The 25,640-nt window shown below is 52.6% G+C and overlaps 1 protein-coding gene across 4 annotated transcripts; it reads left to right on the top strand.

Moving 5' to 3' along the window:
- Positions 1-242: 242 nt before the first annotated feature.
- Positions 243-24,821, top strand: TEF (TEF transcription factor, PAR bZIP family member). 4 transcript variants are annotated; one of them, XM_025882111.2, is made up of 4 exons: positions 243-467; positions 14,647-14,961; positions 19,831-20,051; positions 21,235-24,821. In XM_025882111.2, exons 1-4 carry the CDS (start codon positions 365-367, stop codon positions 21,448-21,450), a joined length of 855 nt encoding a protein of 284 aa, XP_025737896.1. In that variant the 5' UTR covers positions 243-364; the 3' UTR covers positions 21,451-24,821. The 4 variants fall into 4 exon arrangements, with proteins under 4 accessions (XP_025737896.1, XP_025737893.2, XP_073738814.1 ...); XM_025882108.2 differs by lacking the exon at positions 243-467 and adding an exon at positions 9,702-9,903; XM_073882713.1 differs by lacking the exon at positions 243-467 and adding an exon at positions 9,702-9,960.
- Positions 24,822-25,640: the final 819 nt, after the last annotated feature.

Genomic DNA, 25,640 nt, shown 5'->3' with positions numbered 1-25,640 from the left:
TGGAACATTCTCCCTGTTCTCACCTGTCAGGCCCTGGTTATGGCTCCCGGTCTGGGGGAGAACTTGCCTTTGCAAAGTTAGGTAACAGGCCGGGCTCTCCGTGAGAGGATTGGCGCGGTGGCTCCACGTGCTGTGGCTGGCGCAGGGCCAGGCCCGCCCTGCCAGGCAGCGGGAAGGGAAGGCCTGGCTGCAGCCCGAGCTGGCAGGGGGCCGAGCCGGGGGTGGACGGGTGGGCCGGGGCCCCTACTGCCCATTGGCTGCCTCGGGCTCCCGCCCCGCCCGCCTCCAGAGCCTGCGGCTTTGGGCCAGCTCCTGCGTCTCGAGCAGCTTCTGAACTCCCCGAGCAAGCACCTCCTGCCGGGCCATGTCGAGCTGTGACCGGATTGGAGTGGCCCCTGCCATGGACATGCCCGAGGTCCTCAAGTCCCTGCTGGAGCACTCTCTGCCTTGGCCAGAGAAGAGGACAGGTAGGAACGAGGGTGGCCTGCGTTGGCTGGCTGCCCGTGTGCTGGGGGCGGGAGGGGGGGGGGCGCGGGGAGGGGGATTCGGTCACAGGCACAGTGGCAGGACGGGCATCTCCGAGTTGGGGAGGGTCTGCCCCTGGCCCCTTCCCGGGCAGGAGGAGGGCTGGGTGCGGAGAGGGACACAGTGGGGAGTGCCACCGCAACTCAGGGGCCGCCTCCCAGGCCTGCTAGCTTTGGGAAGCTGTGGCCAGCGTGTGGCCACTGACAGGTGCGGCGCTCACGTGGGGCGAGGGCAGGACCAGGGCGCCCTGCTGAGAGAATGCCCCGAACGCTGTTTATTAAGGTCCCTCCCTCTGCGTGTTGGGGTGGTGGCGGACTGGCAGCGACTGTCTCCAGTGCCTGGAGAAGAGCCTTCCCTCCTTCCTCCGTTCGCCTGCCTCAGCTCCCGCTCGCTGGAGGGCTGAACCCCTGGATGGGATGGAAGCTGTTATGTAACAGGACCTCGGGCTCGCGGCCCCAGTTCCTAGGAGACACAGGCAAACACAGGGCCAGGGAGCCCGCAGAGGAGGGCGTGGACGGGGTGTGTGTGGGGGGGGGGGGGCGCGCAGAGCCAGCAGCCAGCACCAGGTGTCTCCTGAGCTCTGCCTAAGAAGCAAGCCTATGTCTAGATGTTAGGGCCAGCCTGCTCAGAGTGCTCCCTCCTGATCCATATTTCTCCAAATCTCTTCTGTTCTAAGATGTCAGGGGCTCAAAATCCACATGAGCCTTTAAAGGAGCCCAGCCGTCCTCGGCTGCCGGAGTCTGACTTAGGAGCCCCACATGTCCCCTCAGGGGACCTTTCTCGGGCTCGCCCTCATCCTGCTGTGCTGGCACCTGATCTGTCTCATCACCAGAGCCCCGTTGTCCCCCCAGGACTTCCTTCCAAAGGACTCTTAGCCATTCCCAAACTCCGGACCCTGAGGACAGACACCACAGGCCCTGCCCTCTTTCTCACCCCTTGGGGAGTGAGGAGGTACTGCCCAAGGGGGGAAGGTGGCTCCCCGAGCTCAGGGCAGGGTCCCTGCGGGCTCTCTCACAGAGCTCTGGGCCCAGGCCCCTCAGACCACACCCTGTGGTTTGAATGCTGGGCTGGTCCGGGCCACCCCCAGAGGCTGGCATCCGAGAAGGAGTTCCTATGCCCTGTAGCCTCAGGACCCCAGCTGCTAACCAGGAGAAGCCCAACTTCTCGGGAAACCCTCAACTTAGCCCGGCAGATAAACCGCAACTGACTTTCTTGCCCTCTCTGAAGGGCCGTGTGGGTGGGTGATGCTAGAAGTCCTTCCAAAAGCTAGAGGCAGAGGGTTCCCTTTTTGGTCCAGACACCCAAGGAAGGTAAGGTGTCTCGGGATGGCCCAGCGCATGCACAGGGAGCAGCTGGGTGGACAGCAGCTCTGCAGGGACACCTCATGGCTGGGCAGAAAAGGGTTCTCAGGGCGATTCGGGGCACTGCTCCTTGGACCAGGATAACAAAGCTTTTGAAATGTGTCAGCAGCTGCTGCCCACTGGCTCCCAGCTGATCCCTGAGCCCTGCGACTGCCGGAAAGTCCCCAGTGCTTACTGTGGGTGGCAAAAGCGGGGTCCAGCACCGAGGGGACTTGCCCAGGTTCTCAGGCAGAGCTTTCCCAAGAGCTGGCGAGTTCTGACTGAAGATCAGTTTGTCTGGTATGGCTGGGTTGGTCCAAGGGTCATGAACCAGAGGCTCATGCCACCTCTTATCACTTCCCCATGTGGCATCTCACTGAGGGTCAGAAGCATGAGGTCCCAGGGGAATGACAGATGCCAATAGGTACATAAGATGAGGGGATGAAGGTTGAGCTAAAGGGGTTAGTGCACCCCACAAAGACCTCAATCACCCCAACCCACCATCACCACTTTCCAAAGCTCCCAGACTTTCCACAGCTTTTTTTTTTTTTTTAAGATTTTATTTTTAAGTAATCTCTACACACAACCTGGGGCTCCAAGTCACAACCCTGAGGTCAGAAATTGCATGCTCCACAGACTGAGCCAGCGAGGTGCCCCTCTCCCTTTTATAAAAGTAAACGTATCTACCTGAAAACCAATATCCCTTGGTAAAAAGAATACATATACTACACAGAACTAGAATTTCCAGCAGTCATGTAGCAAGTACTTTATAAGGTCTCTCCCCCTGGGTCCCCCGACCCTGGCATCTGACCTCAATGGGAGGAAGACAAGAGAAACAGCTAGTTGCCCTCAGGGTTGCTCACCCTTTGCTTTGGTGTGAAAGGGGTGGTTTCTGCACAGGGGACTGAGGCTTATTTACAAACTCCCCACTTTCTTCAGCACACATTTGGGTCACGTGCAGAGCATATCTTGGGTCCAGTGTGAGGGAATTTTAGAAGCAACCCCTGCAGAGTGTGAGAAATCCCAGGAGCACTCTCACAAGACCCTGCTCTCCCTGCAGCCTCTTACTCCATGTTCTAGTTCAGAGATGTTCCCTGAGATCCAGCCTTGGGACCCCTCTCCCTCTTGCTGTCCCTGGGTCCCCCAGCAGCCTGCACAGACCTTCACTTCTTTCCTGTCCCTAGTCAAGCAGAATTTCTCTAGCAGAGCTGACCAGGCTGGAGCCTCCCTTGGCTTCAGGTCACAATGGCCACCTGGTGGCCCCTCACTCTGGTCAACAGTTTGACTGATTTTCCTGAGGACAGACAAATCCATGTCTGGCAAAAGAGGGGGTCCTGACTCAGTTTCCCTCCCCTCTGTCTCTGGTTCCTGATCCCTCAGGATGATTCTTGCTTCCACCCCTGCTCTTTCTGCGGGATCCTCTTCTGAGGTGATTCTGTTTCAGGTTACACATTTTCTCTCTCACTTTCTTCTCCCGCTTCTGGAAGGACCTTGCTTCCACACTGTTACATCTTATCTTTCCCTCAACCCATGGGGCCTCAGCTGTGCTCAGAGGCTGCTCCCCCCCCCCCACTTTTCTGCCAGCTTTGGTCGCTCAGGCCTCCTTTGCAGGGAGCCATGGGGCATGAACCCACACCCGGAGGTGGGACAAGGCCCTCACTTGGAGCTGGGCAGGCAGGGTACCGGCCTCAGGGAGCTTCTGGCTAGAACCACTTGTGGGCCACCAGCACGGTATCCTTGACGGACCCCTACCCCCAATCTGTACAAAATACAAAGCATGCCTGCTTCACAGGTGTGTTGCCAGGATTGGCTGACTTATCCTATGGAAAAGCCTCTGCAAACTGTGAAGTGCTGCACTGTTTTCTCTGTGAGGGACAAAGAGCCGCTGGGCCGGGCATTATGCTCCTTCCACCAACATCACATTTGTAATCTGACCCTCCATTCCCCTCTTTCTACTCTCCTTCCCGCGGATATTCTCCTTGAAAGGACTGGATGTTGCAAGTTTGTGGGAGCGTGTGTGCACACACGCACACACACACACACACACGCGCCCGGGGCTGTCTCCTTGGAAACCCGTGCTGAGGCTCCAGGGCCATGGTGCCATTGTCTGCACCTACCCATGCCCGCTGTGCTGACCAGAATAGGGGCTGAATGATAGGCCGCATCCCAGTGGGACTTGCTAGGGCAGAGGCAGGGGTGCACAGGAAGGGCCTGGGCGTCCTCCCCTTGGAGGACTCAGTTAAGCGGGCCAAGAGCTAGACTCAGTGCAGCCTGGGCTGTCCTGAGCTGGGCCTTGGGAAAAGCCCATGTGGTTGCCTCCACTCCCAGCCTGGCGGAACCAGAGAGAAATAGAGAAATTGTGAAGTTTGCTTTCAGGGAAGAGGAGGGGGAGCGGGGACTTCACCGTTAGTGGGCACGTTAGCTCCTTTAATCCTACCACTTCGAAATGGTGAGGAAATGCACTCAGAGGGATCAGCTCCCCTCGGGGCCAGTGTGTGGACCAGCCCCTCTTCTCGGCTCCCCGGTTAGGGACTCAGAACCTTCTTTCCTATTTGTTCCCCACCATCACCGATCCGAGAAACGTGATCAATTCATTCCTATCACGTGTCAGAAACTAACGGTGTGTCCAGGGGTGGCCCTTGCCGATGGTTTTGCATCTCCATGAGCCTGACCCAAGGCTAGGTTGCCACAGGAATGAATCCTAATTCTAAGAGCCACCTTTCCTGAGTGTGAGCTTTTTCGTTACCATTTGTGAAGTGGCTTTGCGAGGGAGGTATGATCATCCGTTCCACGATGAGGAGACGGATGCTCAGGAAAGGGAAAGCCACATACTTATCAAGGCTTCCAACCCAGCTCTGCCCTCGGCCAGGCTCCTCCTTTCCCCAGGCTCTCCTTCAGTCATCCAATCGCCTAGTGAGTGTTTGCTACACTTGTGGCCCGGGGGTGAATGACCCAAACACTGCCCCCTCGCCTGTGTTTGCATTCCATTGGGGAGAGACTGACAGTCAGCAGTGAGGAGGGTCAGGGCCAGCTCTCTGAGGGGGCGACATGGGAGCAGAGGCCCAGAAAGTGAGGGAGAGTGAGGAACACAGAGAACTTTCAGGCTGAGGGAACAGCACCTGCAAAGGCCCTTTCCTGGGTCAGGAAAGACACGTATTTGAGGAATAAAAGCCACTGTGGCTGCCGAAGGTGAGCAAAGGAGGGAGAGAAGGAAGAGGTGCGGTTGGAGAGACCCACAGAGGGGAGAACCTGCAGGGCCTTGAAGATCCTAAAGAGTGAAGCTGTCCTATCCCTGCCCCCGCCCCACTATGCAATTAGGCTGAGTTAACTTCAACTGAGCACTTGCTAGGTGCCAAGGGCTGTTCTCAGCAGAGTGCCTGAATTGTTTACTTTTGACATTCAGGCACAGAGAGGTTAAGTAACTTGCCCAAGGTCACACAGTTAGGGAAGTAGTCAAAGCGGGAATTACACCCAGACGGTCTGCTCCAGAGCCCACACCCTATCACTGCACCATCAATGCAGATTTTACTGGAGAAACCGTGGTTGTCAGTGGCTGTTGAGACGTGGCAGAGGCTGGAGGTGATGGCTTCTCTGGAAATGGCACTCCCGGGGCAGCTCTCCATCTGTAATCCGAACCCTGGGAGTGGACAAGAGGCAAAGCCAAACAGGAAACTCGTACTGAAGAGATGGGCAAGAGTTAGTGAAGAGCCTCCACCTACCACTTCTCCTCTAGAACACACTGATACCAAGGTACAAGCCACAGCCCAGAACTATGCAGCCACAGGTATGCAAGTTGTGGGCCAGGCTTGTGCTGGGGGACTTGCCATTAAGGATGGCTCACGTTCATTATTCCAGGTTCCACCATGAATCAACACAATGACTGTTATTTAATAATAATGTTCCAAATGTATAGGACTTGGCTCTGAAAGATTTTGTCAACCTTCCTACCAGCCCTGCCAACAAAGCGAGCCAACAAATATTTACAGAGTTACTACCCTGAACCGAGTTTTGTGCTCTCCAGCATTGGGTACTGGCAAAGCCCACAGATAACTGGGCTTTGTGAGAGCTCAATGGAAGCCTTCTCATTGTCCTGTTCTTACACATACACCACGCTGAGTAAACCCAGAAGATTGGAAGAGGTGCTGTCCTACTGGATGCTGACTATGTGGCCAAACGGATCTTTGTGGTGGTATCTGGCCAAAGGCTCCCGTGCTGGAGTTATAGCTCCTCTGAAATTCAAATTTAAATAATAATACTCTGAATCAGCACTGTGCCTTAATGAAAGGCACTTGTTCTGCATATGCTCAATTAAGTTGGGGTTTTTTTAGTAAGTTTTTTTTAAAAAAAGGCTCCAAGCCCAGTGTGGAGCTCAATGCGGGGCTTGAACTCATGACCTTGAGATCAAGACCTGAGCTGAGGGGTGCCTGGGTGGCTCAGTCGTTAAGCGTCTGCCTTCGGCTCAGGTCATGATCCCAAGGTCCTGGGATTGAGCCCCGCATCGGGCTCCCTGCTCCGCGGGAGGCCTGCTTCTCCCTCTCTCACCCCCTCTGCTTGTGTTCCCTCTCTCGCTGTGTCTCTCTCTCTCTCAAATAAATAAAAATCTTAAAAAAAAAAAAAAAAGACCTGAGCTGAGATCAAGTCTGACGCTTAACCGACTGAGCCACCCAGGCACCCCTCAATTATGTTTTTAATTTGGGTTGGTTAGCAGGTTTCTGAAGCACTAAAGAGAATTTAAAGCCAGTCTAGCTCTAGAAAATGGAATATTTCACATCCGTGTCTCTGCTGTAGATTTGACTCTAGAACCCAGCCTCCCAAAATAATTCTACTCCTGACCCAACAAAACCTGAATGAAGGGGAAGGGTAGTCGCCCACCCACTCCATGACATACACTGTTCAGGTGGGCACTTGAGATTGCTTCTCACATATTATCCTCATAACCGCTCTGTGAGGTAAGCATATCCACCACGGTTTCTGAGCAACAAACAGGAGGCTTAGGAGAAGTCACTTGCCCAAGGCCAGGTGGCTAGTCAGCAGCTGAGGGGAGGAGACCCAACCCATGCCTGCCCCCCAAAACCATGTTTCCCTCAAAAAGTCACTGTGTTGAAACCCTACCACTAAAGAACACTGAAGTACCACTTCATACCTTTAAAGTCTTAACCGTGTAATGACATGTTCTTTTTGTGAAGTTTTTTTCTTCGTAGGGCTCACACACACTATGGAAATCAGCTAATTCTCACAACATCTATTCCTCCACTATGAGAAGGGGTGAGGCCACGCTGTTATTCCCACTTTACTGACTGACAGGAGACGGGGTAGACAGAGGCTGCCATGGCTCTTCTCTGGTCAGCTGGAGAGGGAAGCCCAGAATGTAATGGCTTTCACCCCGCCTCCAGGGTGGTGCTGTTGAATGCTGCCAGTCCACAACGCAGCTAACCTCCTAGCTTACAAGCAAGCACGAGAGAGGACATGTTCGTAATGTTCCCGCAGTGTTTGTGACACACCATTTACCCTGTGGTTATCCAGGAGAAAAGAAAAAAAAAAAAAAAAAAACCCTTTCTGGGGAGTGTCAGAACACGAAAAGAGAATGGAATCAAAACTGAGTTTTATTTTTTTAAAGATTTATGAGAGAGAGAGAGAGAGAGAGAGAGAGAGAGACAGAGCATAAGCAGGTGGAGGGACAGAGGGAGAGGGAGAAACAGACTCTCAGCTGAGCAAGGAGCCTGATGCAGGGCTCAATCCCAGGACCCCCGGATCATGGCCTGAGTCGAAGGCAGACACTTAACTGACTGAGCCACCCACGTGCCCCTCAAAACTGAGTTTTAAAGTCCCAACCTGCTTGTCTTGCTCCTCACAAGTGTCCCTTGCCTGTTAGTTTGGTTGCTCCAGGCTGGGTGGTAAACGGAGTTGGCATTATGCCTTTTGGATAACTAGCTTACAAAGAAATCTGAATCTTTACTCCTTCCTACCACACCCACCCTCGTTATAAACAAATGTTATAACTTTCCACTGTTAAATTATTGCAAATCCTCCTCTAATACCTTGAAAATTGTTTTCCCCTTCAAGAACGTCACATTCGCCATGAAAATAGACATTTAACTCTAAGGCAGCAAGTCTCTCCATGGCCAAACCAGCCATTTTTGAAAAAGCTTCATGTCAGTTTCCTTGGGCTACTCTTTGAAATTTGTTTCTGAAAACCTCTAGGTCGGTTTCTCCTAAAGATATCTTTTTTTTTTTTCAAGATTTTATTTTTAAGTACATCCAATGTGGTGCTCAAACTCACAACCCTAAGATCAAGAGTCCCATGCTCCACCAACTGAGCCAGCCAGGCACCCCCTAAAGATATCTTTGTTTAGCCACATACGTAATTCCCACCAATAAGTTCCCAATGCAACAGATTTTCTGTGCACAATTTAGTATTTCTACTAAACAGAGAATCGGTATACACCACGAGCTGTATGCAGATCTGTACCCATGAAGTTCTAGTAAAATTATGAAAACTACCATTTGTTGCAGGTTTACAGTTGTTCAGTGCATTGGCTTATGGAAACCTCAAAGGTAGACTCTGTCCTAACTCCATTTGCTATAACAGGAAAGGAGGCCTGGAGATGTGAAGCAATCGGCTGGAGGTATGAGCCAGAACTGACCAAAGTGTAACGCGCACAGCAGTAGGAACTTGAATTTGGAGTCAGATGCCATCAGCCTGTCCCAGCCATTTCCCAGAATCCCCTCAAACCTCTTGCTTTCCAGGCCTGCTTAGGGCCCCAACTTCTTTTTCCTCCTCAACTCCCGGCAAAATGGCAAAATTCTGATTGCATCAGCAGGACAGCTTTCAGCTAGGCGGGTGTGGACAGTCACACACCTATCCCATGCCCCAAGGACTGCACTCTACCGTTCCCCAGCCTGACTGCTGGAAGGTCCAGGCTCATGCGTGAGAAACCAGATAAACAGGCCAAAGCCCCCATCCCCACCCGGGAAATTTAGACAGGGAGAGTCTAGTACTGTTCGGATGCAAAGCAGAGTGTGATTTGAGCTCTAATGAGGTACAAAGTTCTGGGCCCTGTTTGGAATTAGCTTCCTCTACCCTCTCACATTTTACACTTTCACAGGTTTCCTGAGGCATTCCCAGAGGGTATTTGTGTTTGAAGAGGACGTTCGCCCACAAAGTGTGTAATCGGTACTCTGTGTAAAGGAATTTTGTTCTGTTTCGTTTTTCCTTAGGAAAAGGAAGGGAAAGTCCTAGAGAGGAACAGAATTGCAGAGCTGTTTAGGAGTTTACAGATTAGCCCAACCCCTTCGTTTTATGGATGAGGAAGCAGGCCCAAGTGAAGCCACTGGACTTTCCCAAGGTCGTAAGCTAGTAAGTGGGAGGGCGGAAGCGTGTACCCGGGCCCTGGCGCAGGGCCGGCCCTTTCTCTCCACCCGCGGGCCTCAAGAATGCGCCCTCCACGCTAGTATTTATCTGGCTGCCACACCCGCACCAGAAACCGGGATCAGTGGGGAACCTGACACCCCGCCTCCTGCCCCTCCGCCCCGCAGCAGCGGCCAAGCTAGCTCGGGCCAACTCAACGGGTAGGGCAGGTCGCCGTCTGCAGCCCTGCCCTCAGCCAACCTCTGGGTCGTGGGTGCACGCTGGGTTTTGCGTTCCTGTCCCACGACCCCGGGCAGAGTCCCCGGAACAAAAAGGCCCGCCCCTCCCCTCCCCGCCGCAGCCTCGCACGTGCTATGCCTCGTGCACCGCCCCGGGCCCCGCCCCCGCCCTCCATTGGCTGCCGCGCGCCTTCCTCCTCTTCCCCCTCCCCCCGCTACTAGACTCGGCTGCGGCTCCACGTGATCCGCGGGGGGGAAGGCCGCGCGGCCCGAGCGGGCGATTTGATGGGCTCCCCCGGCCAGCCTCGCCACGCCCTACCCAGCTTCCCTTTGGTGGCGCGTCCGGGAGGTGGCGAGATTGAGATGAGAAGGAAGAGGAAACGGCTGCGGTGGTCTGGGAGGAGGGCGGGGGTTATGAAGAGGGAGGCGAAGGTGAGACCGCGGGTTGAGGGTAAGGGGCTGCGGCCGAAGAAGGCCCATGACACCGACTCCAGCAGGCGCCAATCAGGTGACATAAAGGCGGACGGGGCGGGGCCTCCGGCGTTGCTCCTCACCTGGCCCCACACGTGCCGCGCTAACCCCGGCGTCCTAACCAATCACGGCCCGGAAGGCTGCGCCTGCCCAACTTACAGGGCAGACCAATCCAGAGCCGCGATCCGGGGAAGCTGGCCTGGCCTCATGAATAATTAATATGCCAGAGCCTGTCCGCAGGCGGGGTAGGGATGGAGGGAGGTGGGGGTGCCGCTGGGCGCCTGCGCAGTAGCTGCCCGTGTCGGCAGCTGCTGCGGGTCGCACGGCTCCGGCCCCTTTCGGGGGGCGGGCGGGGGAGGCGAGGCGCGCGAGCAGAGCGCGGGGCACGATGTCGGACGCGGGCGACGGAAAGAAGCCGCCTGTGGAGCCGCAGGCGGGGCCGGGCCCGGGCCCGGGGCGCGCAGCTGGGGAGAGGGGCCTGCCGGGCTCCTTCCCACTGGTCCTGAAGAAGCTGATGGAGAACCCCCCGCGGGAGGCGCGCCTCGGGGGGGGGGGGGGGGGGGGGGTCTGCGCGCGCCGGGGGGCGGGGTTTCTGCAGGGGCGGGGCCGTGCGAGGGCGTGGCCGGGGAGGTCGGAGGTCAGGGTGTAGTTGTCCTGCGGAGGGGCCTGGAGGGCGAGGCAAGGGATTGGGAAGGGAAGGTCGGGGTGACTGGAGAGAGGCTAGGTCAGATGGAGGTTGGCGGGGAACGGGCAGGAGGGAGAGGGTGGGGTGGGGGTCGTGGTGAGGGGGTTCATTCCGGCAGCCTCACGGCGCCCGCGACGTGTAGGGGTTACTGAGGAGGCCGAAGGGGTTCGTAGCTGCCAATTAAAGGACGCTCCAGGGCGCCTTCTCTGGGGATGCCTGCATCAGAATCATTTGGGATGCTAGTTGAAAATGCTGGTTCCTGGGCCCCACCCTTCGCCCACCGAATCTGCCGCTGCTGGGACAGGAATCTGCATTTGAAGGAGCACCCCCACCTCTGCGATTCCAAAGTCCACCAAAGTTTGAGAATCCCTCATATACGGTGGCAGATTGTCTTTGTATATAGACTTCCCAACTTCTGGGAGGAGGACCTCTCTTCATCCCTGCGTGTGCGTATCCCCAACTACTAGGTACACACAGGAGATTTTTTGCTGCTGAGGTGGGGGAGGGGGTGTCAGGAGAAGGGATTCGAGGTGCCTTCCCAGGGGGAGGTTGGGGCGAGGCAGGTAGAGGGATGAGGGTCAAAATGAGGCCACTGTGGCACCTTCACCCCGTTGTTTGGGGCTGACCCTAGACTTTGAGGCCACTGTAGCAGGGCTGGGCTGCGCCTTGTTTCCTAGGCCACAAAGGTCCGTGGAGACTGTGTGGAAAGCAGGTTTGGCCCTGTTTTTTGGTCTGAGAACATGAGGTTCAGGGCACAGGAGGTATGCCACCTATTGTGAGGTTTTAGGTGCACTCAGGTATGCTTTCAGTCTGAGGTCTTTGAATTTCTAAGAACCATCAGTGTAGTTCAAGGATTTGGGAAGGAGTAAGCCTTCTGTGAATTACCTGTCTTGAGGAATTAATTTTTTTTAAAAAACGCTGTTTTTCTTCCTTTCCTGGGTGTGTTCTGAGGTTCCCCTCTCTGTGGCTGTCACTGTTGTGTTATAAATAGCTTCAGCACCTCAGGTAAGGCCAGGCTCTCCCCTCCTGCTTTGGAACCTCATGTGCACAGACCCTTTTCTTTGTTTTGAAGGCAGTGCTTTATTCCAGATGTGGGGATGAGACAAGATGCTGGAACAGGTGTACACATCTCTCAAGTTCTTATTCAAGATTACCAAGTATCAACCATTGATAACAATAATTCTACCTTACATTTGCACAGTGCTTACAAAGCACTTTGACATAATCTTATTTAGTCTTCCATAGCAGTCTTGTAAGATATTATCCCCACTTCCCAGATGAGGAAAGCTGAGGCTCAGAAGGTGAGGATGCTTCCTCAAGGTCACCTAGCTAAGCCTTAGAGCTCTCAGCCTGGTCTGGTGCTTTTTACTGTATCACTGGCAACCACTGATGTCCATCCCTGTGACTGTGCGATGGGCCTAGTCCTTTATCATCTCTTATAATGAAAACTCTGATTATAATTTATTAAAAAATTATGAAAACTGATTAAAAATATTTTTGGGGTGCCTGATTGGCTCAGTCAATAGAATATGCAACTCTTGTTCTTGGGATCTTGAGTTCAAGCCCCACGTTGGGCATAGAGCTTATTTAAAAATACATTTAGGGGTGCCTGGGTGGTGCAGTCGGTTAAGCATGTGACTCTTGGTTTCAGCTGAGGTCATGATCTCAGGGTCCTGAGATTGAGCCTGGCATCGGGCTCCTGCTGAGCGTGGCATCTGCTTGAGATTCTTTCTCCCTCTTTCTGCCCTTCCTGCTGGTGCTCTCTTTCTGTCTCTCAAATTTATAAAGATAAATAAATAAATTTTAAAAATAAATTAAAAGAATAAAAACTTCGGGGCTCCTGGGTGGCTCAGTCGTTGGGCGTCTGCCTTTGGCTCAGGTCATGGTCCCGGGGTCCTGGGATCGAGCCCCGCGTCGGGCTCCCTGCTCAGCAGGAAGCCTGCTTCTCCCTCTCCCACTCCCCTTGCTTGTGTTCCCGCTCTTGCTGTGTCTCTCTCTCTCTGTCAAATAAATAAAATCTTAAAAAAAAAAGAAAAAAACTTCAAAAATATATTTTTTCATTGCTTACATCAGGTAAAACCTGGAACTTACTGTTACTTGTCCTTCAATATGGCTGTTTTTCTGTCCCTTCCCTTTTCCTGCCTCCTTTGAGCCCCATGATCCCACCCAACATGGGTCGCAGTCGTTTCTGAACAGAACGTAGAGTCAGGACCTCAGAGGAGGAGGACAGGGAGGCCATCTGGCCTACCCAGCCCACCAGAGCTTGGCTTTCTTACTTCCCGTTTGGTTTTAAACCAAAGCTTGGTACAGGGGCACCTGGGTGGCTCAGTCATTAAGCGTCTGCCTTCGGCTCAGGTCACGTTCCCGGGGTCCTGGGATGGAGCCCTGCATCGGGCTCCCTGCTCTGCGGGGAACCTGCTTCTCCCTCTCCCACTCCCCCTGCTTGTGTTCCCTCTCTCTCTATCTCTCTGTCAAATAAATAAATAATATCTTTAAAAACAAAAACAAAGCTTGGTACAGTAGGCAGTTGCAACAATTCAGGTTAGAAGCTGTGACCAAATTCTGTTTGTCAAAACTTCCACCTTTTTAACACACTGGGTGTGTCCATTTTTATTGGACCAACAGGCTGATTTTTGGCTGGCTGTGGTCTACGAGTCCATGCATGACTGGTTTATTTCTAACATAATCATATTTGATTTCTCTTTTTTACTTCAGAATCCAGAGTTCAAAGTTGTCTCCCTCAGTTTGAAAGCCCATTATGAACTTGTCATGATTTTATCTCCCACTTCCCTGATTAGCCTCCCTGTCACTTTGATTTCCTTCTAACCTTGTCACATTTCTTTCATCTTTTTTTCTTAATTTGCCCTTTCTTGGATACCTACGTGCATAGCTTTTGGGCTGAGACAATTAGGTGGGAACCCGGCCGCGCTAATCGGTTAGTTTTGCTTTGAATGGGAACAAGTTTTTTTGTTTTTTGTTTTTTTTTGTTTTCCGGAACAATCTTTTCTTCTTCAGCCCCACCCCTGTCCTTCCCAGAAAACCTGCATTCAGTCTTCTCTGCTTAATCAGGGATAGAGGTCTCTTGAAATGGTTGCTCTGAAAAAGGTCCTGAAAAGACAGCTCCAAGCCCTCTCTATCTGCTAAAGCTAAAGGGAGTCAGTTTGCAAACCCAGCATTTTTCATTCAGTATGCACATTTTCCCTCAGCTTGCTCCTGTAGTGGTCCTTGAGATGTAGAAATGAATCAGACATAGTCCCTGCCCTCAATGAGCTCACAGCAATAGCGAATGCCTGCTGTGTTCCGGGAACCCTACCAGACACTTTCAAATGTTAATCTCTAGGGGCACCTGGCTGGCTGAGTCAATGGAGCATGCGAATCTTGATCTCTGGGTTGCAAGTTCGAGCCCCACACTGGGTGCAGAGATGCCTTAAAAATAAAAAATCTTAAAAAAATATGTTAATCTTTAGTCTCCACCAAAGAGGCTACTTTATCCTTATTTATGGTAGAGTACACTGAGGCTGAGAGGTTAAGTAATGTGGCGAAAATCACACATCATAGCATGTGGGTGGCAAAGCTGGGACTCAAGCCCCAGGCTGGGTTCCTGTGGAGAAGCGTGGCTGGAGGGGACAGGGCAGGAGAACACAAAAGTTCTGGGTCTGAAGAATCTTAAAATATCCTTTCCTAAAACATTACTAAGATAATCAGAAACTCCATTCCCTCCCTGAAGCCTCTCTCCCGCAGATGCCAGTCCCACAGCCTATTCTGAATTAATCCTGGGACCACATCAGGCCCCGGAACTTGTGGAGGACACTCTGGGAAGCCCGGGCATGGGTGAGGCCACACTGCCGTCTCTGAAGGAGACCAGTGGGCCTGGGTCAAACAACGGGTTATAACTGGGGAGCAGAGTGGGCTCTTGAAACCGATGGGCTGCACCAGGGCTCAGATGGAGAGGAGTCAGCCCCGAGAGGTGCACAGCTCACCTCCTGAGATTGAATTACCCTCTTGTGTGGTGTCTCAGCACAGATTTTGTGTCTGCAGATAAAGAAAAAGGGAAGGAAAAGCTGGAGGAAGACGAGGCTGCGGCAGCCAGCACCATGGCCGTCTCAGCCTCCCTCATGCCCCCTATCTGGGACAAGACCATCCCTTACGACGGCGAGTCTTTCCACCTGGAGTACATGGATCTGGATGAGTTCCTGCTGGAGAATGGCATCCCCGCCAGCCCCACCCACCTGGCCCAGAACCTGCTGCTGCCTGTGGCCGAGCTGGAAGGGAAGGAGTCGGCCAGCTCTTCCACGGCCTCCCCACCGTCCTCCACTGCCGTCTTTCAGCCCTCTGAAACCGCGTCCAGCGCAGGTGGGTGCCTGGCCACCCGGCCCATCCAGAGAAACCCAGTTGCCACTGAGGGCTGCTGAGCCCATACACCCAGTGAGGCCCTTCTCTCAGAGGAGGTCCCGGTGGGCCTGCAGCCTGGAGAAATCCTTGAGCACAGTCCCCGGAGGCTGGCGACGCAAACAGCAGCCACATCAGTGCAGCCGGGGCCTTTCTGCGGGTTGGCGTGCTGCAGATGGCTGGCACAGTGGAGTGAGCCCTTCCAGTCTGAGGCTTTGCAGGATAGAAATCCCATGCTGCTTTTCCTCAGCACTGCTCTTTCCGTCTGCATGCACTTTGCCACAGCTTATTGGGCAGCTCGGCCAGTAGTAGTAGTAGTAGTAGTAGTAGTAGTAATAACAACAACAAACAACAACAACAACAACAACAACAGTACCAGCTAACATTTATTTAGCACTTACTCCATGCCAGGCATTAACACATAATCCTCACAAGAACCTTAGGAGACTGATACTCTGATACCTTTCTTACAGGGGGAGGAAACTAGAAGTAACTTGCCCAAGGTCACACAGCTGGTAGGTAGTGGAGGCAGCACTTGAAGCCGGATGCCTGACCCCATAGCCAGGTACTGCTTAGGCACTGGCACGAGGAAGGCATTCCTGCTTCCAGGACAAGCATCATCTCCGGGACTCCTCCCTTTTCCTCTTGTCCTTTTTCTGTTTTGCCTCTTGGGGTGGATGGGTTGGTTTTCCTGCCGCTTGGACACGAACCCTTCAGAGGAGGCATGGCTGCTGTCTCAGGGAGCCCTACAAGGGTTTTTGCAGGCTCAGTTACAGGCTGATGGCTCCCAGGAGCTGGTATGGAACCCAGGGGACCCACCCCCAAGGAATTCTCATGCTTTATTTTTATTTATTATTTAACTTTTTATTATGGAAGCACTTTTATTTTTTTTTTTAAGATTTTTTTTTTTTTTTTATTCATTCGAGACACAGAGATAGAGCATGAGCAGGGGGAGAAGCAGAGGGAGGGGGAGAAGCAGAGTCCCCGCTGAGCAGGGAGCCCGATGCAGGACTCGATCCCAGGACCCGGGGATCATGACCTGAGCCGAAGGCAGACGCTTAAGCATCTGAGCCACCCAGGCGCCCCTGGAAGCCCTTTTAAAAGTCAGAGACTACTATATGAACCTTCATGTAACCATCACTCACCTTTCATAATTCTTAACTCATAATCAATCTTGTATTCCATAACCTCTTCCAGTCTCTCACCTCATTATTTAAAATCAAATCCTGGGGGTGCCTGGGTGGCTCAGTCGGTTAAGCGTCTGCCTTTGGCTCAGGTCATGATGTCCTGGGATCGAGCCCCGCGTCGGGCTCCCTGCTCAGTGGGAAGCCTGCTTCTCCCTCTCCCTCTGCCTCTCCCCACCCGCCTTGTGCTCTCTCACTCTCTCTCAAATAAAGAAATAAAATCTTTAAAAAATAAGTAAAATAAAATCCTCGATACTGTATCATCTGTGCATATTTCAATATGTACGTAAAATGTAAGGGTTCATTTAAAAAGCATAACAAAAATACCAGTTTTACATAAGAAATTGACAACATATCCATCAGCATTCAAATTTCCAAAAAGTTGTCTCAGAAATGTTACTGTTTAGAGGGGTGCCTAGGTGGCTCAGTCAGTTAAGTGTCTGACTCTTTATTTTGGCAAGGTCGTGATCTCAGAGTCATGAGATCAAGCCCCATGTTGGGCTCTGCACTCCCTGGGGAGTCTGCTTGAGATTCTTTCTCTGCCCACCCCCGTGCATGCACGCACACACTTTCAAATAAATAAATAAATCTTTTAAAAAATGTTACTGTCTTACAGTTTGTTTGAATCGGGATCCAAACAAGACGCACAGATATCATTTACTTATGTCTCTTAAATCTTTCGTAATCTATGGGATCCCCTCTTTTTTTTCTTTGCAATTTATTTGTTGAAGACGCTGAGTCATTGGTCCTGTCGAGTTTTGCACATGCTAGATTTTTCTGACCATATCCCTATAGTGCCATTTAACATGTTCCTCTGCCCCTTGTTTTTCTCCTGTAAACTGATTCGATCTAGAGGCTTCAGCTGATTCCAGCTGAATTCTTGTTTGAAGGCAGCTCATTTTTGTGCTCATCAGGTTGTCCCGGAAGGCTGGGTCCGTGTGTGGGAAGGGGACAGAGCTGGAAATGAGTCCTCGTTTTATACCTTAGGCAATCTAGGTGTCATTTGCCTCATTTATTGTTGTTGTTGTTTTAAGATTTATTTATTTATTTATTTATTTTAGAGAGAGAGTGCAGGGGGCGGGCAGAGGGAGAGGGAAAGAGAGAATATCAAGCAGACTCTGAGCTGAGCATGGAGCCCCGCATGGGGCTCAATTCCACGACCCTGAGATCATGACCTGAGCCAAAACCGAGAGTCAGAAGTTCAACCAACTGAGTCACCCAGGTGCCCCATTTTGTTTCTAAGTAAACCTTCTCGATGAAGTTTGGCATACAGAAGTGCCCATTTCACAGCTCGATGAATCTTCACAAAGTGAACCCACCCATGTAACTACCACACAGATCAGGTTAGAGAACACTATTGGTACCCCAGAAATGCCTTGTGACCCCAATTCAGTCATTACTGCCCAGAGGTAATCACTATCCTTATTTCCATCACCAAAGATGCATGGAATTGTATATTGCATATGTGTGTATATTATATATTGTTTGTTTTGCCCATTATAATTATGTTTATAGTCTGACATTTACAGGTGCCTGTAGCTAGCATTATAATACACATATAAATTACATGGGCATCAGAATCTCTTTACGCTAACAAAATATATCTACAAAACATGCTTATGGAATACTCCTGTGGCAGAAGAAAACCACAATGCAGGTAAAGTAAGTTTTATAAAGAATTATACACATGGTAGAAATGAAAGAATTCCCTCTCTTTAATTTTTCAGTTCCTTCTGTTAAAAGACACAAGTAGCATGTATGCTCTGTCTAGCTGCCTTTCCTCAAATTTGTGAGGAAATTTATATCGTACCTATAGCAGTTTGTTCATTCTCATTGCTTGAATGATTCCATTGTATGATCATACCACGTTTATCCATTCTATGGTTGATGGGCGTTTGAGGCATTTCTAGTTGTAGGTTATGCACAGCCCTGCCATGGTCATTTACATGCGTGTCTTTTGGTAAATACATCTGTGCGTTTCTATGGGCTGGGGTCATCAGACGTGTATACATTCAGTCTTTGTAGGTTCCGCCATACAATGTAGAAAGTGTTTGCAGCCATGGCTGCCCGTCCCAGCAGGGTGTGGGAGTCCTAGTTGTCAGGCTTTGGCACCCTGGCTGTTTGTCTTACGGGTGTAGGGTTTGGCAGCTGCGGTACTCCCACAGTTACCACATGGGTCCCTGGTCATTCACTGTCCTGGTATTCAGCCCTTTTAGTAATTAACCCCCTCTAATAGGATCCACTGAGTTTATGTGCACAATCCAGTGAAAACCTATCATGTCACCCCTCTGCTCAGAACCCTCCAGGGGCTTCTCCCATCTCAGGGAAAAAGTCAAAGTCACTGGGACTATTGACATTTGGACCAGATCATTTTTTTTGCTGGGGTGGAGGGAGGGACTGTCCTGTGCATTACAGGATGTTTAACAGCATTCCTGGTTTCTACTCACAGATGCTAGCGGAACCCCCCCCCCCGTGTGGTCACATGTCTCCTGTGGGACAGAATCACCCCCTGTTGAAAACCACTGCTTTCTGGGGATTAAAAGCCCTGTATTTTATGTCCTCGACCAATCCTATTACTCTCTGCTCCCATCCTTCCACTTCAGCTACATTGGCTGCCTCTCTGTTTCTTGCAGACCACTGCCTGCCTGTGCACATCCTGCTGCACTTGATGTTCACTCTGAAATGTTCTCCTCCCAAATAGCCACACGGCATCCAACGCTCTTGTAGATATTTTTAATTTATCTTGTGTAATGTCAGCCTTCCCCCACTAGAATAACATTCCACGAAGGCAAGGATTTTTACTTGCTTTGTGCACTTTTGTCTTTGCAAGGACAGTCCCTGGCATATGGTAGATATTTAACAAGTATCTGTTGACCACATATTTTGTGTACTCCTATCAGTAGCATTGAATGAGCACGCCAAAAGTATGTTGTTCTGTTTTTATAACTTATCTCTAGTAATGCACAGTCTTTTGAGTTCTGAAAGTGCCTTAAATCCAATGTCCACTACAAAGCCGGAAAGGGGCGGCAAAGACAAGGATTCGGAGTCAGCCAGACCCAGACTCAAATTGTAGTTCAGTCCCTTACCATTTGTGTGACCCTGGGACAACCAGGTTGTGTCTCTGAGCCTCAGTTTCTTCATCTGTAAAATGAGGTTAACACCTCTCTGCCTTTGAGAGTTGTCCCGAGACTGAATGAGCACCTTGACTGATCTGTCCCAAGGGATTAAAAAATGGAAGCCATTTTGTTGTTCAGTCTGTGTGCCTAGCCCATAATAGTTCACAGAGAAATTCAGCTGTTTCTCATTATTTGAGAACTTGAAACCACAGGAAGTTAAGGGGGTATAATGATTTAATGTTTTGCTTAACATTTCTGGGGGGGAAAAAAACAATCGGAAAATCCTGTCTTTTTCGAGGGCCTCTGTTTCCTTTTGAGCATTTTGTTCCTACAGGAAAGAATTCTTTCCATATTTGTGTTCTTGAGTTGAATCACTTATACCAGCCTGGAGGCTGATGCTGTTGTGGTTTTTCTTCCCTGCAAGTGGCAGAGGCTGGTGCAACCTTGAGATTCAAGCAGGTGTCTGGGTGTGGGACATGAGTCTTTGCTGTCCAGGGGGCTGCTTCAGGACCACCTGCCTCTGTGTTTTTCAGAATCCTCCCTGGAAAAGGAGAGGGAGACACCCAGTCCCATTGACCCCAACTGTGTGGAGGTGGATGTGAACTTCAATCCTGACCCTGCTGACCTGGTCCTCTCCAGTGTCCCTGGCGGGGAGCTCTTCAACCCTCGGAAGCACAAGTTTGCAGAGGAGGACCTGAAGCCCCAGCCCATGATCAAAAAGGCCAAGAAGGTCTTTGTCCCCGATGAGCAGAAGGTAACCTGATATCTGTTATGAATGAAGGTTCAAGAGCTGAGGGGCTGTGCTTTCTCCCATTCGATTTTATGTGGAGGACCCTCTCTCCTTTGGACACTGTTTAGAAAGGCATGAGTTCAGAGCACAGAGCCATATCCTGCAGCAGTTGGTAGAAAGAAAGGGAGTCAGGTAACATTTGGCCTCAGTGTGACTCCCTGTAGCTTCTGTCTTTTCTTACCGGCCGCCACCGTGGTGATGTTCCCACTTCCCTGGCTTTGGCCCAGCCTTCGGGCGAGAGCTCACTAGGCCACAGGAACTAGGGTTGAACAAGCCCTTGCTTTGAAGGACAAAAGATAGTTGTAAGTTGCCATCCCCAGGGAGAAGCAAGCAGCTTTCAAGCTGATGCTTTTGTAGGAACTCGGAGAGTGGGAGGGAGAGGAGGGGTTTTTTTTTGTAGTCTTTCCATCCTTTCTTATGAAAAACTCAAAGGAACCTATTTCATCCAAGCTTTAGAATCAGGCAGACCTGGGTTCAAACTCCACTTTGCCACCTAGAGCTCTCGCCGGGCCTCAGCTGCCTCATCTGTCCATTCCCGCCTCTCAGGAGGTTTCTGAGGCTTCAGTAACCGTGACAGTGAAGATGGGAGACATTTGTGTGGTCCTTACCATACGCTGGGCACTATCATAGGCCCCTTGTACACAGTAACTCGTTTATTCCCCAGACGGCTCTGTGCCGGAGTCACCGTTACTGTCCCACATCCCTCATCGCCCGATGAGGGACAGGAGGCAGCGGGAGGCTAAGGGGCTCACACAGTTCCGCCGCCAGGAAGTGGCAGAGCTAAGATTTAAACTCCGGGAGCTGGACACAGGGTGCAGGCCCTTAGCCACGACCGAAACGCCAAAGTGAGGCAAGGGGTGGACAGTGCTTTCTCTTGAAGTAGCCCAGAGCCAGTGATCAGCAAAACCCCCTCCCTCCACCGCACATCCCCACCAAGGACTTTGTTTCTGATTCCACCTTCCTGGGGAAAGGTCAGGGCCACTCGGTGTCCTTGGCGCACACAGCTCCTTCCCTGGGGTCCAAGCTTTTGGCTGGTTGCACCAGATGAGTTTTAAGAGGAATCTGGGATGCGGGGTGCTGGTAGGAGGGGAAAGGTTGGGTTCCCTCATGGGGAAAGGAGAGACCCACAGAGGACACTTCCCCACAGGACGAAAAGTACTGGACGAGACGCAAGAAGAACAATGTAGCGGCCAAACGATCCCGGGACGCCCGGCGCCTGAAGGAGAACCAGATCACCATCCGAGCAGCCTTCCTGGAGAAGGAGAACACGGCGCTGCGGACGGAGGTGGCAGAGCTGCGCAAGGAGGTGGGCAAGTGCAAGACCATCGTGTCCAAGTATGAGACCAAGTACGGGCCCTTGTAACCCGTGCCCCCGCTCGGGCAGCGCTGCCTGCCGCTCAGACCTCTGCCTGGGGGCTCCCTGAAACCCCACGCACGCGTGGGGACTTATGACTCGTCACGGTCGAATGGTGGCACACCTGCTCCAGGAGCGTTCACGTCCAAGCTTCATTATCACATGGCCAGCGCACGTGGCGACTTCTCTGGGGGGCCGGCCTCCTCACCAGTGGGGGTGCGAGAGAATCTACGTAGATGGGTGAATCAGCCTTAGTTTCGATCCTTGGGTGTCCCAGTTGAATCGGAAGGGGACCTCTGGGGTACAGAGCTCCTTTCACAGGGGGCTCAGGCTTCCCTGACTCTCCCCCGGTCTCCGGCCTGGGCCATTGAGCCTGTCTGCACAGAACGAGTCATGATCCTTGTCGCCCGATGTCTTCTCAGGTAGCGGGGCGCATTTCCAGGTGGGGCGTGTCTGTCACCCACCTCACCCTCCCCAGAAAGTCTTCGAGAGACACATCCGTTCCCATCTCCCTCAGAGGTAGAAAGACAAAGCAGCTCCTCCCAGAGGGGGCCAGGCCACAGGAGCAGGGTCTCTGCACAGCCTGGGATGGGGTGTGGGTCTGGGGCCTGCAGCCGAAGTGCACCCAGCTGTTCTTCGCTCCCACACCCCTTTGCTCCTGTGGCTCCAAGGCCTGGAAGCCAGGGAGGAGGCCCTGGTGAGGGGCTCTCCCCATGTTTCATCTGCTTCAGAGGAGGGACTCCCAGGGCAGCTGGTCTCCGAATCTTGACCACAGTGCAGAGGGAGGCCTTTTCATCTCCTCTTCTCCAGGCCACTTGTGGAGGCCCCCTGAAACTTCTTTGTCCCACCACACTGGGCCTTGGAGCCTGCTCTTTCTTTTTACCCAGTGATCATGCTCAGATCTTGGATTTCAAAGGAACCCCCCGCCCCCACTCGCCTAGGAAGCTTAACTTCCTGGAGCCAGGATGCCCTGTCGCATGGTGTTTAGAAAACCGGCCTCCATGGCCCCGTACACTGTGGGTGGAGAGCTGGGGCATGTTTCCCAAGAAGTTCCCCTGTTTTCTTGCTCTGCTCTCCAGTGTGGGCCAGGCCAGAGTCCACTTTCCCTAAAAACAGAAGAGGGCTTCCCAGTTCTCGCTTCAGGATCCCTCCCCCATGCGAGCTGCCCGGAGTGTCAACCTGCAGGACCCAGTGAGGGGTTGCAGGGGTCACAGCTTAGCTCTTGGGCCATTCACTCGGGCTAGGGGCCCCTCCGTCTGTGTCCCCAGGAGATACCAGCCACCCACATGAGCCGGGCTGTCGTGTGGAGGGCAGAGGTCCTCGCAGCTGTGGCTCCAGCCCCTCCCAGCTGCTTCTTCCTCGTGTGTTGGCGGACTCCGTCGTCCTTTGGCTGTACCTGGAAGATTCACTGAGGAAAGCCGTGGAAGCCTGTGCTCACCGTGGTCAGCTGGGGCACCTGGAGATGGGTGTATTTATTTGCTCAGGGCGGGTAGCCTGTGGTAAAGAGGGGTCAGAGGTGACAGGCGCACTTTGTCGTACTTACCACTGGCTTTATTTAAAGTGGTGGCTCCGAGTCCCGGGCCCTGACCCTGAAAGACTTTTCACAGTAGATGTTAAGACCGGGGGAAACCATGCACTGACCATGGACCACACCCCAGGGGAATGCCACAGCCCTCCAGGGACCTGCACACCTGCCCTTCTGGGTACTTGACAAGGGTCCCTGAGGCCAAGGGAGGCCACCCCCTCCCTCCTGATTTTGACTTTGTGGTTCTATAAAAACCGTGTTCACTCTCACTCTCTTGTAACCACAACAGGGCCGTTGCATCTGGCATGTCAGTGTCCTGCCCCGGGCAGCTCGCCCGCCTGGACACCTCTGTCTGGTCTGGCTACCCACCAAGAGGGCAGTTCTCATTTTGTAATTAGGAGAAGAGCCTCCAGCTTAAACGCTCTTCATTTTCTTTGGCCAGAAAGTATACGGTTTGTGTTGTGTTTTGTTTTGTTTTAAGGATGGACATTTAATCTCTGGTTGGTGTCCATGTTCCCCCCACAGCGGGTGGAGTGATGGCTGATGTCTCTCCTCTCTGTCTCACCTTCTGCCTGCTTGGTGCCCTCCTTTTCCTTCCCGCCAGGCAGTGGGTGTCTGGTTCCTTCCCAAAGTGCTTACTTGGAAAGAGTGTGGCTGCAGGCCTCTTTCAGAAGAGCTCCTTGGAGTCAGGAGCCTGGCAGGCACAGGAATGGGAGGGGTCCACGGAAGGTTGACATTCTGGGGAAGAGGAGCGCTCAGGTAAAGCATGTCTCCTTCCCAGGCCCAAGAAACGGGTGCTTGGAGCAGGAGGGGGCTGCTGCCTGCTCAGTGTCTGTCAGGAATTGGGAGTCTCCTTGACTCCCTCCTTGGGGCCCACAGCCAAAGAGTGCGGCTCCTGGGCTCAGATCTTTGACATCCAAGGAGCACTGGAGGCTAGGGAAGCCAGCATAAATGGCTTCCCGTTCAGTTTATGATCGCTTGGGAAGCACATGCCTTCCTAAGCTCCCTGTCTTCAGCTTCGTGGCAGCCTCATTGCAACCTCAGAACAGACAAATCATGAATGAGCTAGAATGTTGAAAGAATATACATATAATAAATGTATATCGAGAAATAGAAATATATATATTTAGAGAGAGAGCTTTCATGATGGCTAGCACCTTGTGGAGGACCTTGGCCAAAGGAAGGGGTTTGCCTGTCCGGGTCCTGAGGTTGGGGAGAGCACTGGGCAGTGACCCTTGACTGGGTAAGCATCGCCCTGCTGAGGGGGGCTGCTGGGGCCCTGGGCAGGCAGCTCATACAGTCCTCCAGCCTGAGGCGGGGTGGCAGACCTGGGAACCAGCAGGGGAGGGCCCCTTTGTGCTGGGCAGCTCTCTATCCACGGCCCTGGGAGCTCTGCTCCCCGTAACACAAAGGGCCAGGAACCCCTGGTTTTCGTGGCAAAGCCCCACCCCAGAGCTCCTTTAACATCTGTTGATTAAGTGCAATAAATTTTTCTAGAAAATGGCAAAGATGACTTCCAGGTGGATATTGCTATCTTATGGTGTTGGGGATGTCAGAACACCACTTGGTTTTATTTTTCTAAGTGCATGTGATAGAGTGTGTGGGGCTCTGCGTCCTCCCCTGGGAGCCGGCATTCCAGCGGGCCCCTCTCCCCTTTACCCTTGCTGGGTGGAGGAGGCAAGGAGAAAAGCCCTTCTTCCCAGCGGGAGAGGGCAGAAGCAGACCGTAGCCCATTGGCCTTATGTGCGTGTGTGCGTGCGAATGTGTCGCTGCTGGTGGGCTGGAGTGATGTGGCAGGGAGGGAAGCCGGGAGTGTGTCCTTTTCAAAACAAAATTAAATATTTTGAGATGAGAATTGTGGGACTCTCTTTTCTGTCCTCCCCTCTTCCCACGTTTCCTCTGTGTGTGTCCCAGGCACCCCTGCATCACCAGCTGGGTAGTCTTGGCCACTCTGCGCCTCAGTTTCCTTATCTGTCTGATGGGAGTAATTCTGCCTTCCTACCTCACAGTGTGTTGAGGAAGGACAAATGTCAGATCCAAAGTAGTTGGAACAAGGAAAAGTGCGGTACAAAGGCTAGAAAGACCGGGAACTGCTCAGGAAAAGAGTTCCCAACAGGGGACCCTGGACGGCAACTATGCGAAAAGGAGAAAGTACGAAGACTAAGAGTGGGGTCCTGGGGGTGGGAATCCGGGGGCTTTCCTTTTCTCCTTTGGCTGAGTTTTCTGTCTGTGGCCAGGAGACCCCTGCACAATTAGGAGATAACGTTTACGCACAAGGATGCACCAGCACCTGCTCAGGGCCGGCCCGGGGACCCCGGGGGCTTTCCTCGGAGGTGGGGGCAGAGTAGGGTGCAAATCCGCCGCCGCCTCCCCAACCCGCACCGCGTCTTCATCCTCCTCCCTCTACTACTCCCTCTGTGTGCGGAGCTGGTGGGGCTGGCAGCCCAGCGAGGCCTGGAGCTGCCTGTTGACAACCAAGCCCGCCCTGTGCTGCCTCCCCACGTTGCATGTCCTCAGCGGTCAGGGTCCCTGTGGCTTGAGGGACCAGGAACCGTCCCTAATTTTGTTTCAAAGGGGAAAAGCACTCATTTAGAGTTTGCAGACGGGCTGGCAAGGTGGGCTTTTAAAAATTGGTCATTTTACAGAGTGCCAGGCTGGCTCCGTCGGTGGAGCA

This window comes from Callorhinus ursinus, unplaced genomic scaffold, assembly GCF_003265705.2.
Source record: "Callorhinus ursinus isolate GAN/ISIS: 27379988/994484 unplaced genomic scaffold, GSC_fseal_2.0 scaffold48, whole genome shotgun sequence".
Lineage (NCBI taxonomy): Eukaryota > Metazoa > Chordata > Mammalia > Carnivora > Otariidae > Callorhinus > Callorhinus ursinus.
This window is presented reverse-complemented; position numbering and strand designations above follow the sequence as displayed.

Bases quoted from the DNA above. Each gene is read 5' to 3' on its own strand.
- TEF (XM_073882713.1), top strand. From the start codon at position 9,738: ATGGGCTCCCCCGGCCAGCCTCGCCACGCCCTACCCAGCTTCCCTTTG. The intron at 14,962-19,830 runs GTGGGTGCCTGG...TGTGTTTTTCAG, and splicing joins TGAAACCGCGTCCAGCGCAG to AATCCTCCCTGGAAAAGGAG. The intron at 20,052-21,234 runs GTAACCTGATAT...ACTTCCCCACAG, and splicing joins TTGTCCCCGATGAGCAGAAG to GACGAAAAGTACTGGACGAG.